The following is a 14,849-nucleotide window of genomic DNA, read 5'->3' on the forward strand; positions in this document are numbered from 1 at the left end:
GATTGTACGGACGAACTAACGCGCGGGTGAATGGACGAACTGACGCATTGTACGAACTGTTCGGACAACAGGTCACGTCAAAGCTGTGCGGGAGGTCCAAGCACTGAAGCTTGACGATGGAGCTGAAGTGCAGGAGCTCGAGCTGGAAGCAAGAAGCTAGGAGTAGGGAGTAGGTCCGGAAAGGAAGTGCTCTGATACCACTGTAGGCTCACGGAAGAAAAATGATGCAAAGAGTGAAGCAAGGAGTGGAAGCCGTCACATCAACTAGAACGAAAATGAAAGTACAAAGTACTATAAAGAGAACCCTAGGATCTGGTGTCCTAGTGGTACCACTAGTACTAGATGTCATAAGGCACTAAAAGTACTAGGTGACCTAAGTGCCAATAACTAATGCTACATGGCACATACTAGGGCCCAGAGGGCATCAATACGACCGGGAGAAGATGGCCTACAGTGGGGGTGTGTGGGTATGTGGGTGTTTTGAATGAGACACCTCCATTTGTGGAGGAAAGGACCTATCAATAGGCTGCCAAATGGCTTGCCAAGTGGCCAACCCAAATCAAGTCGGCTGACCCCACCCAGGTCAGCAAGTCGGCTGGCCTGACCCAATAGGTTCGCTACTTGTGTGTGTGTGTGTGTGTGTCTAGCATGTGTGTGTGTGTGTGTGTGTGTGTGTGTGTGGAATGAGACACCTCCATTGTGGAGGAAAGGCCCTATAAATAGGCTGCCAATTCACCGACCCTCGGACTGTCAATTCGCCGACCCCCAAATCAGATCGGTTGACCCGACACAGGTCAAGTCGGCTGACCCGACACAGGTCAAGTCGGCTGACCCAACAGGGTTAGCCAACCTTGGTGGCCCGGTTAACCCCAGACAGCTGGCCCCAAGTCCTGAAAAACAGCCCCAGATACAGCCTCAACCAGGCCCCAAACTCACGAAAAATACTACTCCTGTCCAAGGCAAACAAGGCAGGCACACCCACATAGAAGCCCTCGCTCATGAGGTGCCCTAAATTCTAACAGAAACAACCTGATACACCAGCCGATCAATTAGCTCGGATTTGTTGATCAACCAGCCAGCTCTCTCTCTCTCTCTCTCTCTCTCTCTCTCTCTCTCTCTCTCTCCCCCCCGTCGACCGTACCTCTCCCGTCGACCGTACCTCTCTCGTACAGGCCCGTACCTCTACTATCAGCCGTACTTCCGTACCAACAGCCGTCAGCACCTTGCATTCACCGTACCGCCATACAGGGTATGTACCTCCATACAGCCCGTACTGCCTTTCGACTAGGACATCGCCAGCAGCGTCACCCTCTTTCCTACAACCCTAGGCTGGGCTGAACCCCTAGCCCAGCTTAGGGGTTATAGCTTCAACAAGCGGGTTTCTTAGACTTATGCAAGCCAATATGGAGTTTCCCGAGACTAAGTTGTTTGCCTCTACCCTGACCAGTAAGCCTTCGTACTCCTCCGTTGCAGCCACACTTAGCCCCTATGCGTTGACATTCAAAAGAATTATTGGATCAGATCCACAGGAACAAATTTACTACCTACAGCAAGAAGTTAGAGAGCTCAAGCTTATGGTTGCAGCTCTTGGAAGAAAGGTGAAGGAGATGGAGAGTAAGAACAAGCAGGAGATCATTGCAGAGGTCATGGAAAAATGCAGCACCTCTCCGACAATGCCAACACTTGTTTCTACGGTCAAAGAGATGATCAATACTCAGCTTAGCTCAGCCAAGGAAGAGATGGCTATTGTGGCCAGCAATAAAATTAATAGAGCAGATCTCTATGCAGAAGTTAAAGAGCAGGAAGCAGTAGTAAATAACAAGAAAATATTTCGCATTGGGGGGCTGCCCAAGGATTGCTTTGGCTGCTCTAGTGAGGATGCAGATTTCACAGAAGATGAGAAGACAATATGCCTCAAGAAGAATATACCACAAATTGAATGGGATGAAACCCCATATTAGCTACATCGCTCGAAAGGGAACACATGTGCAGGTTTACTTCAATGAAAGAACAGAGAGAGTCAATATCCTCAAATAGACAAATAAGTTGAAGGGTACAAAGATATGGATATATGAGGAGCTCACCCCGACTCAACTCAAACAAAGGAATAGTGAGCTCACTGTAAGTCAAGGATGCATGAAAAGCTGGAAATGGGCAGTCTACCGAGATGGAATAGCATTAATTCGAGATTTCAAATCTAAATCTAAAGACCCTCAGTCTTAAACTGATGTAATGAAGGCCATTTTGGTATAGGACTACAACTTAGATGTGTGCTAAAATAAGCTCCAGCTAAGTTGCTGTGTGCACTCCTCGACCCTCTCTGGTTTATCCAGACGATGTAAGGATTTTGTTTTGTACTTTGTACTTTGGACGTTAATCTACAACTTAGATGTGTGCTAAAATAAGCTAGAGCTGAGTTGCCATGTGCACTCCTCGACCCTCTCTGGTTTATCCAGATGATGTAAGGATTTTGTTTTGTACTTTGTCCCATACGCCCATGAGGCTTTCTGCGCACGTTAATCACTCTCTCTCTCTCTCTCTCTCTCTCTCTCTCTCTCTGTGCAAGGAGTAAAATTCTCTGCTCGCAGCAAAGCTTATATCAGTATTTGCTCCTTTCCACTCCTGGGTGCGCTCTCTTCTCAATGAAGATGAGAGATTAATAGGTATCCTTACGCTTACATGGTGTATTATTCAGTATCTGCAGCTTCCCACTCTCTATGGTGCTTTCTTGTCTCAATGACAAAATGAGGATTCCTTACACTCCCAGACGAGAGTCTAGCGGGGTACTTCATAGCAATAGACAAGTCTCCTTCAGGAACAGCCATCTTTCTGGAGGCTTGTCTCATTGACAAAATGGATTAACTAGGATTCCTTACAATTCCCACTCGTAGCCTCATGTTTGATGCGAACTCTACACTTCTAATTCCCACTCTCGTAGCCTGATGTCTCATTGACAAAAGGGATTAACTAGGATTCCTTACAATTTGTCACGGGGGCGTGAAATTCTAAGTACTTTAATGCACTACAAGACCATGACAACTTTGGTTTTAAAAGTCCAAGCATGGGCTTAATAATGTGTAATTAAACGCGGCATGGTGCTTAGCACATTAGCGTAATTAATCCCTAGGCCCAAAGGCATTCCAAGGAATTAAAAGAGTGGTTGTTGGGAAATGATGATGTGGCATTTTTAATGGGCCCCCTAGAGGGCCATATACCTTCAATGGCCCCCCTAGAGTTCCAGGTGGCTCTAGTGCCTTCTACATGCTCCTTTGCCATTCCTAGACCTTCCTGGGCCTTCTAAACTTCACATGTGTGGTTTTCTCTCTCATCTTCTCCCTTTGTTGAGATTTTGGACTGGTTTTTCAGCCTCCTTCAGTTAAATTCCGTTTTTCTTCATAACTCCTCACCCGTTTGGATTCCTCGACTTCCGTTTGGCCCGATGGCTTCCCCTCTGCCTCTCCTTCGTAGTGATATGCTTTTCCCTTCGTGCGTTTGGTAGAACGGGCAGAGCTGAGCACTTCTTTTACTGGTCGAATTTGCAAAAGTGGCTTTTTCTGGACCTTTTTGCTTCTACCGCCTCCTAGGCCTCTCCTCTTGCAAAGCTACAGCTTTCTGTTGAATTTCGAGTGGTCCCACGCGCTGGTTGACTTCTCAATTTTGGAGGACTTTCCGGCGATGAAACTTCTCCAAAACCTTGTCAATGCATTCCTCTCTGAAGCACACTTCTTTTGAGCCCAAGAACTCCCATTTCTTCGCAACAGAAGTGCTTCTTTTTGCATTTTTCAGAAGAATTCTTGCTGGTCGGCTCTTGTAAATGCTCTTTCTTCATGCTTTTGCACTCCTCTTTGGCTGAGAATGCAATTGGGCATTGGCTACTATGTCCTCTTGGCGATTGAGGACTTGGTTCGAGTTTTCAGGGCTTGGTGAGTTGTGATTTTGCTGCTGCAATTTCTTTTTGCCATAAGCTATTGGTTGGCCTCGTGTGCCACCTCTTTCTTGGCTCACAGGTGCCCAAGCAGTGCTACATGAGTCATTCTTTGGTTGGGTACTTTGCTGATTTTATTTTGGAGCTTTGAAAAGCTTTGTGAAGGCCATCTGGAAACCACTCAAAGAGAGTGCAACTGGGGTGCAGTGTGATTGCATCTGGACAGCCAGTGGAATTGCACTCGGAAAAGAGAATGCCTTTGGATTGAGCCTATGGGTTAAGTGCACTTATGTGATGGTGTTCTATGCTTGAAAGCCTTGCGAAGGCTTAGTGAATTGGGGCTGCGTGCTCAGTTGCAGGGAAGGCCTCCCAGATGCAACTTGTAATCATTTCACTGTGAAATATAAAGAAATACCGAAAGGGGCACCACGGTGTTTGGGAGCTTTATTAATTGTGAAAGTCCTTGGCCAAAGTGTGCTAGGGAAGATTTATAGATTTATTAATTGTGAAAGTCATTGGCAGAATCAGGTGCACTTGTCTATGTTTGTTGAGCAGGGGCATTCTAGCCTCCATCCCTTTTTCAGTGGTTTTGTTTGTGAACAAATGGGTAAATGCCAAATGGTGATCATGCAATGATTAATGGTTGTGATATATGCTTTGTGAGCTGTAAATAAGTGCTAAAGTGATTAAAGGTTTAGTTCCACTGCCCTCTGAGTTAGAGGCTGGTTTCATTGGTTCCATTGCCGGGATACCACACACTCTTTCTCAAGAGGTGGGCCTCAGTAGTTTGGTGGAAGGATATCTTTGCTGCACTTTTTGACATCTGAATATTACAACCATAAACATGGTGAGTACCCATGCGCAAGAGAGCTCCACAACTCCTCAAAGGAGAAGGCATGAAAGCCTTAATGATCCAGCTAGTGTACAGCTGCAGGGAGCACAACAAATGCCTTTTGAGCAGGCCACACATGAAGCTACAACTGAGCTCAACGGTGATACTAGTTCTAGCAATGAGTCAGATGATGCTACTATGTTGAATGCACAGCTTGCAAGTGCAGTGACTGCTTTGACTCAGCTGGCTCAAAATTTGGCTCAGATTGTGCAAACAAATGCCAAGAAGAAGAAGAAATCAAGAAAGCACAGGCACGGAAAGAGTGAGTACACACAAGCATCAGCTTCTCATGGCGGACCGCACACTCATGCATCAGTTTCCCATGAGGGACAGCCATCAAAAATGACTCAGAAAGTGACTTCCAAGAGAAAGGAATCACCCAAAAGAGCACTTGAGAAAGAGGTACAAAAAGTACAGCCAGTGCAACAGTATGAGCAGCCAGCACAAGGCCTTGGTTTGGGTACTTCTACTCCTCAAAATAATAATGAACAGTCCATAAATGTGGCTCAACCACCTCAGCCATATTTGAGGCAGCAACCTGAATATTTTGGTACAGATTCTATCTTTGATGCTATGTTGATTTCACCGCCAATTGGGCATAGAAAGCAAGCCATGTATGACAATGTGGGAATGCAGCCAGGCATGCAAGCCACAACATATGCTCCCATGCCTAATGTTCAGCCAAGCATGGCTCTCCCTAGTGAAGGGAATGCTGCAAATATACAGCCATCTTTGGGACAACCAATATCAAATGTATATAAAGAATTTAAGGATGGTGGTTCTCATGTCAAGTTTGAGACATATAATGTAGTACAGGACAGGTACAAAGCCCTCACATTCCTTCAACAGTTTGATGCTGCATTTCTTGGGGGTTTGTTTACAGAAGCATCCAAGATGAGGAAGGTTGCCACATTTTTGAAAGGCAATGCACTTAAGTGGTACACCAACCTTATGCTTCATGGAGATGCACCTGCTACTTGGCTGGAATTTACAGAAGCATCCAAGATGAGGAAGGTTGCCACATTTTTGAAAGGCAATGCACTTAAGTGGTACACCAACCTTATGCTTCATGGAGATGCACCTGCTACTTGGCTGGAATTTAAGCAAGTGTTCTCTTCTACTTGGCTTACTCCAACTTTTGAAGTTGAAGTACTTTCACACTGGCATGACTTGTCATACAAACTTTGCAAGAATCTTGATGATTACACCAAGAGGTTTTGGGATGTTTTGCTGCCATTGAGCTCTTACAGGCATGTTTCTTTGAAAGAGCAAATAGAGAGATACTGTTGTGGATTGCCTAGTGAGCTACGTGATTATTGCATCAAAACCAAGGTGGGTTCTATGACTCAATTAATTGAGAATGCAAGGACAGCATATGCATGGATGCAAGAGAAGAATTTGGGCTTTATGGACAGCAAGAAAGAAGACAACAAACGAGTTGCCAAACACCAGGATAAGGACATCAAATCTGAAAATAAAAATTATGGCAAACGACCGTTTCAAAAGGGAGGAAAAGCCCAATTCAAAGCTGGTCAAAGGCGTGGACAGCCTAATAAACAGCCCCGTAGCAAGTTATCTGATGAAGAGAAAAAGTCACTCATGGAGCAAAACAAATGTTTTATATGCAAAGGAGAGGGACACCACTCTTATGATTGCCCATCCAAGAAAAGAGACAGGTCTGATGATGATAAGAATGGTGATAAACAGGCTGATCGGAAGGGCAAAAGGCCTAAACCTTCCGCAAGACTTCTTCCAGATGTGATTGGGAGTTTGCCACATGCACATGATGAAGAGGAAACGATAAAGACTGAGATGTGCAAAGCATGGGGAAAAATCAGAAATCAGAATTGTTTGTTTTTCTTTGATTCTGGGGCAAAGCCAAATTTATAACTCCTGATATGGCAGGAAGGCTTGGCATCAAGCCTGAGGAAATGGGGCCATCCGGCATGTGTGATATGGCCAGCCCTGAACTCAACCCACCTGTCACTCCTATCATTGGCAAGTTGAGGATGCATATCTAGGGATATAAGGATGCAAAGGACTTCTACATTATGCCTTTGCCAGAGTGTGATGCTTTGCTTGGGATGCCTTGGATGTACAGGGTGGGGGCTGATGTGCAGATGAGAAACAAGAAGATTTCTTTAACTCATAGAGGCAAAAATCATGTACTTGATGTAAAGTTGAAAGGGGAGTCCATCCCTGTAATTTCAGCTTCTTGTATTTCCAATGTAATAAAGCGTCATATTTCAGCATACTTGACTTTTGTCAAAGAGGACAGCCAACCAATTCAGGAAGGCTCTACTCTTTCTGCTTTAGATAGAGAAAGGGCTGCTTTTATTTCAGATTTTCAGGATTGTTTCTCAGATGCACTTCCTCAAGAATTACCTCCCAAGAGGCCCGAGGATCATCAAATTGATATAATTCCAGAAAGCTCACCGCCTAATATACCTCCCTATCGTGTCAGTAAGGCACAACAGGAAGAGATAATGTCACAAGTGAAGGAACTCTTACAAAAGGAATTAATACAGCCAAGTAATTCTCCTTACTGTTCCCCTGTGTTGCTTGTGCAAAAGAAGGATGGCAGTTGGAGAATGTGTATTGATTATAGGGCTTTAATAAAGTCACAATTAAGAACCATTTTCCAATTCCACGCATTGATCATATATTAGATCGGTTGGAAGGTTCCTCAATGTTCAATCGTATAGACCTTAAAAGTGGATACCATCAGATAAGGATACGGCCTGAAGATGTCTACAAGACTGCCTTCCGCACTTCATTTGGCTTATATGAGTTCCTTGTGATGCCTTTTGGTTTAACTAATGCACCTGCCACTTTCAATAGAATGATGGACAGAATTTTTGGAGCGCACAGAAAGTTTGTGGGCACTTTCTTCAATGACATCATTGTGTTCTCTAAAAATGAGCAGGAGCACAGGAAACACCTCACTATTGTGTTTCAAGAGTTGCAAAGACACAAGCTATTAATAAACACCAAGAAAAGTGAGTTCTTTATGCATGAGATTCATTTTCTCGGTCATATAGTGTCAAAGGATGGAGCCAAGATGGATCTTGCAAAAGTTGAGGCCATAAGGAGTTAGCCAATTTTGAAAAATCTGCATGAAGTCAGAAGCTTTCTTGGGTTGTGTTCATACTATCGGAGGTTTATAAAGCACTTTGCAGAAATTGCTTCTCCCTTGCATGCTTTACAAAAGAAAGCTGTACCATTTCGGTGGGGACCAAAGGAAAATGCAGCTTTTGAAGAGCTGAAGCAAAAGTTGTGTTCTGAACCCGTTATTATCTTGCCAGATCTTGCAAAACCCTTTGCTGTAACTTGTGATGCATGTGGGAACAGCATAGGAGGCACTTTGATGCAGGATGGCAGAGTGGTTGCATATGAGAGTAGAGTTCCCAAAGATGCTGAATTGTACTTGCAGACATACGAGAAGGAAATGTTAGCGGTGATACATGCTTTGACCACATGGAAACATTACCTTCTTGGAGCTGATTTTTATGTGCAGACAGATCATCAGTCACTTAGATATTTTCTCACACAGAGAAAATTATCTGAAAAGCACATGAGATGGGCTAACTTCCTCTCAATGTTTCATTTTCAAATTGTACATGTGCCGGGTAACAAAAATGTCGTGGCTGATGCACTTTCCAGGAGACCACAACCTGAAGCAGTCTCCAAGAAACCCAGTGTTTCAGCAGTGAGCATTGCTTACAACCATGTGTTAGATGTGATGAAAGATCAATATGTTAATGATGCTGATTTTTTTGTCAAAGGCATGATCACTATATGTTGAAAGAGGGTTTCATTTTGATGCATGGACGACTCTGTGTCACTGATCAGATGCGACAGAAAGTCATAATGGAAAGTCATGCTCCTCCATATGCAGGACATAAGGAAATTACAGCAGTGGAGCAATACTTTTATTGGCCATCTTTAAGGAAAGATGTGGAAGAATATGTGAGAACATGCATGGTTTGTCAGAAAGTAAAGTTTGACAGGCAGAAGGCACCTGGGTTGTTACACCCTTTGCCAATTCCGGATAGACCATGGCAAAGCATAGCTATGGATTTTGTGTTTGATCTTCCACGTACTCCTACCGGACATGATGGATTGTGGACAATAATTTGCAGGTTTAGCAAACAAGCCCACTTTGTGCTAGTAAGAAAGAAAATTACAGCAGATCAAATTGTTCCTGCAGCATGTCTTCAAGTATCATGGGATGCCTGAATCCATAATCAGTGATAGAGATCCGAGGATGACCAGCCTCTTTTGGAGAGGGCTGTTTGAAAATATGGGCACTACACTGAATTTTTCGTCATCTTTTCACCCTTCAGTCTGATGGACAATCGGAGCAAGAAAACTTTACCATCTTGGATATGTTTAAATGCTATGTCTCAGACCACAAAAGCAAATGGGAGCATTATTTGCCTTTGCTGGAATATGCTTACAATAATACGGTGCACACATCCACAAGTAAAGCACCTTTTGAAATAGTGGAAGGTGCCAGGAAGATACCTCCCATTTTGCATACAAAAGAGAAAATCTTCGAAGCTGATCGTTTTGTGGAAAGCCTTGAAGAGGCTTACAAGAAGATCAAATATGCCTTGCAAAGAAGTCAGGACAAGCAGAAAAGAGCAGCAGATAAGCACCGCAAGGAATTGGTATTCACAGAAGGTGATTGGGTTTTGCTGCGTTTTCAAAAGGCAAGGCTGAAAAATAAGAAAGGCAAGGAAAGGTTGTACACAAAGCTGAACATGCGTTACTATGGTCTTTTCCAGGTTTTTGAAAAGATAAACGAGGTAGCTTACAGGCTGAAGTTGCCTTCGCATTGGAAGATACATAATGCCTTTCATGTGAGCTTATTAAAGCAATATCATGGAGATATTCCCGAGGATTAACATGATGAGGTGCAGCCTGAAGTGGAAGAACAAGATGACCTTCTGGTCCCAGAGCAGATTCTGGCACACAGAGATAGAAAGCTCAAGGGTGAAGTTATCCGTCGCTACTTGGTAAAATTTCGAAATTACCCATCACTTGATGCAAAATGGATGGAGGAGGTGAACTGGCAAATTCACCTGGGATATTGCAGCTTTATCTTGATGCTTTCCAGTTAGAGCCAACTGCGATCCGGGCTCCTACAGGTAGTTCAACAGAGCGAGCGTCTGGAGCATTACGTGGTATTCGAGAGGGGGGTAGCACCTCCACTCCCTCAGTACAGACGAGCTCACTGTGATTTCATGAGATCGCTAGATGACACTGTATGTTTCATCCGAGATACTAAGCTGACAGTATTTCTACTGTGAGACTTCATGATATTGATGCATCTTGACTATTGATCGCCGAGGATCACATAGATTTTGAGCAGTGTATATGGATGGATGCATGCCTCTCCTAGCCATATTTTCACTATCTCTGTATACTATAGCTGCAGCTTTCTTATATACTCTTTCATGCTATATTTCATGCTCACTCCTGTGTTTTGGGACAGCAAACTGTGGTTTGCTGTTTCAAGAGAGGGGCATGTCACGGGGCGTGAAATTCTAAGTACTTTAATGTACTACAAGACCGTGACAACTTTGGTTTTAAAAGTCCAAGCATGGGCTTAATAATGTGTAATTAAACGCGGCATGGTGCCTAGTACATAAGCGTAATTAATCCCGAGGTCCAAAGGCATTCCAAGGAATTAAAAGAGTGGTTGTTGGAAAATGATGATGTGGCATTTTTAATGGACCCTCTAGAGGGCCATGTACCTTCAATGGCCCCCCTAGAGTTCCAGGTGGCTCTAGTGCCTTCTACATGCTCCTTTGCCATTCTTGGACCTTCCTGGGCCTTCTAAACTTCACATGTGTGGTTTTCTCTCTCATCTTCTCCCTTTGTTGAGATTTTGGACTGGTTTTTCAGCCTCCTTCAGCTGAATTCCGTTTTCCTTCATAACTCCTCACCCGTTTGGATTCCTCGACTTCCGTTTGGCCCGATGGCTTCCCCTCTGCCTCCCCTTCGTAGTGATATGCTTTTCCCTTCGTGCGTTTGGTAGAACGAGCAGAGCTGAGTACTTCTTTTACTGGTCAAATTTGCAAAAGTGGCTTTTTCTGGACCTTTTTGCTTCTACCGCCTCCTGGGCCTCTCCTCTTACAAAGCTACAGCTTTCTGTTGAATTTCGAGTGGTCCCGCGCCCTGTTTGACTGGTTTTTCTCAACTTTGGAGGACTTTCCGGCGATGAAACTTCTCCAAAACCTTGTCAATGCATTCCTCTCTGAAGCACGCTTCTTTTGAGCCCAAGAACTCCCATTTCTTCGCGACAGAAGTGCTTCTTTTCGCATTTTTCAGTGGAATTCTTGCTGGTCGGCTCTTGTAAATGCTCTTTCTTCATGCTTTTGCACTCCTCTTTGGCTGAGAATGCAATTGGACATTGGCTACTATGTCCTCTTGGCGATTGAGGACTTGGTTCGAGTTTTCAGGGCTTGGTGAGTTGTGATTTTACTACTGCAATTTCTTTTTGCCATAAGCTATTGGTTGGCCTCGTGTGCAGCCTCCGGTGTTTGGGGCCAATCGGGTGCACTTGTCTATGTTTGTTGAGCAGGGGCATTCTAGCCTCCATCCCTTTTTCAGTGGTTTTGTTTGTGAACAAATGGGTGAATGCCAAATGGTGATCATGCAATGGTTAATGGTTGTGATATATGCTTTGTGAGCTGTAAATAAGTGCTGAAGTGATTAAAGGTTTAGTTCCACTGCCCTCTGAGTGATTAGAGGCCGGTTTCACAATTCCCACTCTCGTAGCCTGATGTTTGATGCGAACTCTATGGTGCTTTCTTGTCTCAATGACAAAATGAGGATTCCTTACACTCCCAGACAAGAGTCTAGCGAGGTACTTCATAGTAATAGGCAAGTCTCCTTCAGGAACAGCCATCTTTCTGGAGGCTTGTTTCATTGACAAAATGGATTAACTAGGATTCCTTACAATTCCCACTCTCATAGCCTGATGTTTTTAATGCGAACTCTACACTTCTAATCAAGTTTCAGCTCTCTCTCTCTCTCTCTCTCTCTCTCTCTCTCTCTCTCTCTCTGTGTGAACCGACTCCAGGATGATCAAACAGAGACATCAACTCAATTAAGCTCTACAAAGCTTAGAAGATAGATTGCAGCTACCAACTCCAGATCCCTGGAGTTTAAGAGATGAAGTTTCATCGCTTGAGCCTTTTATAGTTGACTCCAACACACTTCTTAGTGCAATGACAGACAGGTGGTAAAACAAAAGCTCTCTACGCAATGTCCAACTTTGTAACATGCATAGTGGGAGCTGGTTCAGGTTTTTATATCACATCGTTTGACTATATCTTTGTACCAGTCTGTCGCTGCTAATTAAGTACAACTCATGGGATGACTTGAACCCAGTGCCTGTGACACCAATGCACTCAAAGATGTAGTATATTCACTGTGGAGTTTGGATCACTGTTGGAAACACCTTTATCAATCAAACTATCATCAGAGTTCGTCAATAAGGCCCCCAATAGCTCCTTTGTCGCATCAACAGGTAAAAACTTGTCATTTGAATTTGGAGACTTAAGCATCAAAGGAGCTACTACAGATGCTATCACCACTGCTCTCACCTGTTTGCTAACCCTCACAAACAGCTGATTTCCATTAGGTGTAGACGTAAGCCGTAGGCGTAAGGGATATACTTCTACTGCTAAACGATCATCTGGCACTGAACCAGTGTTTATGACTTTTCTTTCGAGTGCAGGACCCCCTCCATACCTGGCACAAGAAAAACAGAAAGCGAGGAAAGAATTCAGTCAAAATAGCGGAATCTTCAAGGCAAGTCAATTGTCCAAAAATGCTTCAATTCACAGTGCAGCTCTTTCCCCTATACAGATCCTAAGAAGGCACTTTATTTTCCAAAAGTGTGGCAGCTCAATCTCCATCCTCACAGATGCACTTGCATGTGAAGAGGTTCACCATTTTTGGAAGGCTTCCCAAATTTGCTCTGGCAAAAGAACATAATCATGATTTTCCAGTAAAGTATTCCGAAGCTCAAGGTCATCTTCCCGCTTCAGTTTTATAACCAAATCAGAATTATCTATACTGGATGGCCTTTTCGGGACTGTTACTGCTTCTTCTGATGGGTTGGAGCAGTATACAGGTCCAGGTTCTGCACCATTGTTAGTGGGTGCTTCTTCACCCACGTAAGCTGACCATTGTTTCCACCACCTAGCAAAACAACAAATCCAAACTTCCAATCCATTATCTTGCCATGCAATTGAAACAAAATGCAGACTACAAATTTTTCTAAACTCGCAATAGATGTTCAAGAATTCCCTAACCCTCAATGTGTAGAAGAATGCATCTTTAGCAGAGACCCAAGCCAGTAGTAAGAAACGATCCAAAAGGAACCAACAAGACAACTAACTGTATGTTGTTATGACAAGCAATTTACACATCTAAAACATTGAAGAAGGCATAACTCTTGCCAGTAGTAATTGCAAAGGAAAAGCTCCGTGACTATAGGGTAAGAAGGAGCTGTGTTCCATATAAGTTTTCACATTAAATTGTCGAGTTGAAAACATTCATGTCTCAACAACCCCCCTCTCCCTCCACTACACTGGTCCTGCCAACTGTCCCGGATATCATAATGATTAACAAAGTTGCTAAAAACTGTTACAATTGAAACAATCTAAAGAATTGTTTCCAGGGCTTCTAGTCGCCTTCCCTAGTCACAAGAAAATAGTTTTCATGGTGTCTATTATTACAAAAACTGCAAGTCACAAGAAATAGTTTCCATGGTGTCAATTTTTGCAATACCTTAAAGTCACGAGAAAGAATTTGTCGCCTTCCTTCACTTGTGTTGCAGCCGCCTCAAAAATGCCAAGTATAGCGAGCTTTTCTTCAGCTGCTGTGGCAGGGTACTTTACGTCCCTGGTAGTAATGGACAAGTCTCCTTCGGGAACAGTCATCTTTCTGTCCCAGTTGCCAAGTTCCCCTATCCAATAATGGTGCACTGCTGAAATATCTCTGTCTCCCTTCTTTAAACCGAATAATCCCGTCTCCTTGCATAAGACATTGGTCAACTGCAGCTTTCTGTGCTGAAGAGGATAACCCCGTGATGTTCATCAAACGAATATCTTCTGTTGCGAAAAAGCTCCAACCACTTCCTTGGCAAAAGCATTACAGCACGCACTGCATTAAGAACGGTAGATGCAACGATCAATAGCAATTCTACAGTGACCGTTGGCAACCTTCTCAGACGAGTCCACCAAATTCAGACAGTTTTTTGCAGTTGGCATCTGGTAATCGTTGCTATATTTAAAAACACAATTTTCATGCACGCGTTCTACCATGTGCTACGACCAACATAGTGGAGACTGTAGGCAAATGAATCCAGATCTACCGTTAGCCACTCGAGGAAAACTTTTGACCGGAAGATATGTTATGGAAACTAAGAAGTAGTACGACTGAATACACGTGGATCGTAAACTAACCTTTCCCCTACAACAGATGCTGGCGTTATGAGACAGAAGGTAGTGGGACCTCACCGTGGTGAGACAAAAAACCAATTCAAAGATGGTGGGAGCGCAAGGGAGCTACCTCAAATTCGAAATGCAAATTCCCAGAGCCGACAAACGCACTGCCGTACAAGGAAGGCGATATCCCAGCGCGCCAGAGGTGGAATCGCTGAGATTCGAGAGGCGGAGGAGGAACAACTACTGTGCTCCGGGCACGCCCGGGAAACTACACAAGGGAAACAGTCAAGGGACGAGACTGAAATGCGAGGCATTGATGAGCAAAAGATGATCACAGTAGGAAGGGAATCGATTACGGACGAGATCGAAGGGCGCAAAAACAGAGAGAAGAGATGGTTACCTGAGATTGAAGGGAGGCGATGGTGATAAGGATGCCGATGGCGATGGAGGCACAAGTGGAGATGGAAATGAGGGTTTGTGATATGCCGTGAACCCCCTGACTCTAAACGAGAAAACGGGCTGCTTATAAAGAGAGAGATATATATATATAGTGTGTGTGTGT

The 14,849-nt window shown here is 43.9% G+C and overlaps 1 protein-coding gene across 4 annotated transcripts in view; it reads right to left on the minus strand.

The window, feature by feature from the left end:
- The window catches only part of LOC147880937 (ubiquitin carboxyl-terminal hydrolase 9-like), a 75,675-nt gene extending 60,826 nt beyond the window's left edge, over positions 1 to 14,849 (minus strand). For 2 of the 4 annotated variants that reach the window (XM_087370218.1, XM_087370214.1), the window contains exons 1-5: positions 14,688 to 14,849; positions 14,412 to 14,555; positions 13,629 to 14,003; positions 12,786 to 13,037; positions 12,437 to 12,584 (exon numbers count right to left, since the gene is read on the minus strand). In XM_087370218.1, coding sequence (XP_087226344.1) covers positions 12,437 to 12,584; positions 12,786 to 13,037; positions 13,629 to 13,780 — 552 coding nt within the window. In that variant the 5' untranslated portion in view covers positions 13,781 to 14,003; positions 14,412 to 14,555; positions 14,688 to 14,849. Of the gene's footprint in view, positions 1 to 12,436; positions 12,585 to 12,785; positions 13,038 to 13,628; positions 14,004 to 14,411; positions 14,586 to 14,687 lie in introns of all 4 variants that reach the window. The other 2 variants (XM_087370216.1, XM_087370217.1) reach the window with 2 other exon arrangements.

The sequence above is a fragment of the Dipteris shenzhenensis genome, chromosome 31 (assembly GCF_047967505.1).
Source record: "Dipteris shenzhenensis isolate YYH24624 ecotype China chromosome 31, Dip_SZ_1.0, whole genome shotgun sequence".
Classification (NCBI taxonomy): Eukaryota; Viridiplantae; Streptophyta; class Polypodiopsida; order Gleicheniales; family Dipteridaceae; genus Dipteris; species Dipteris shenzhenensis.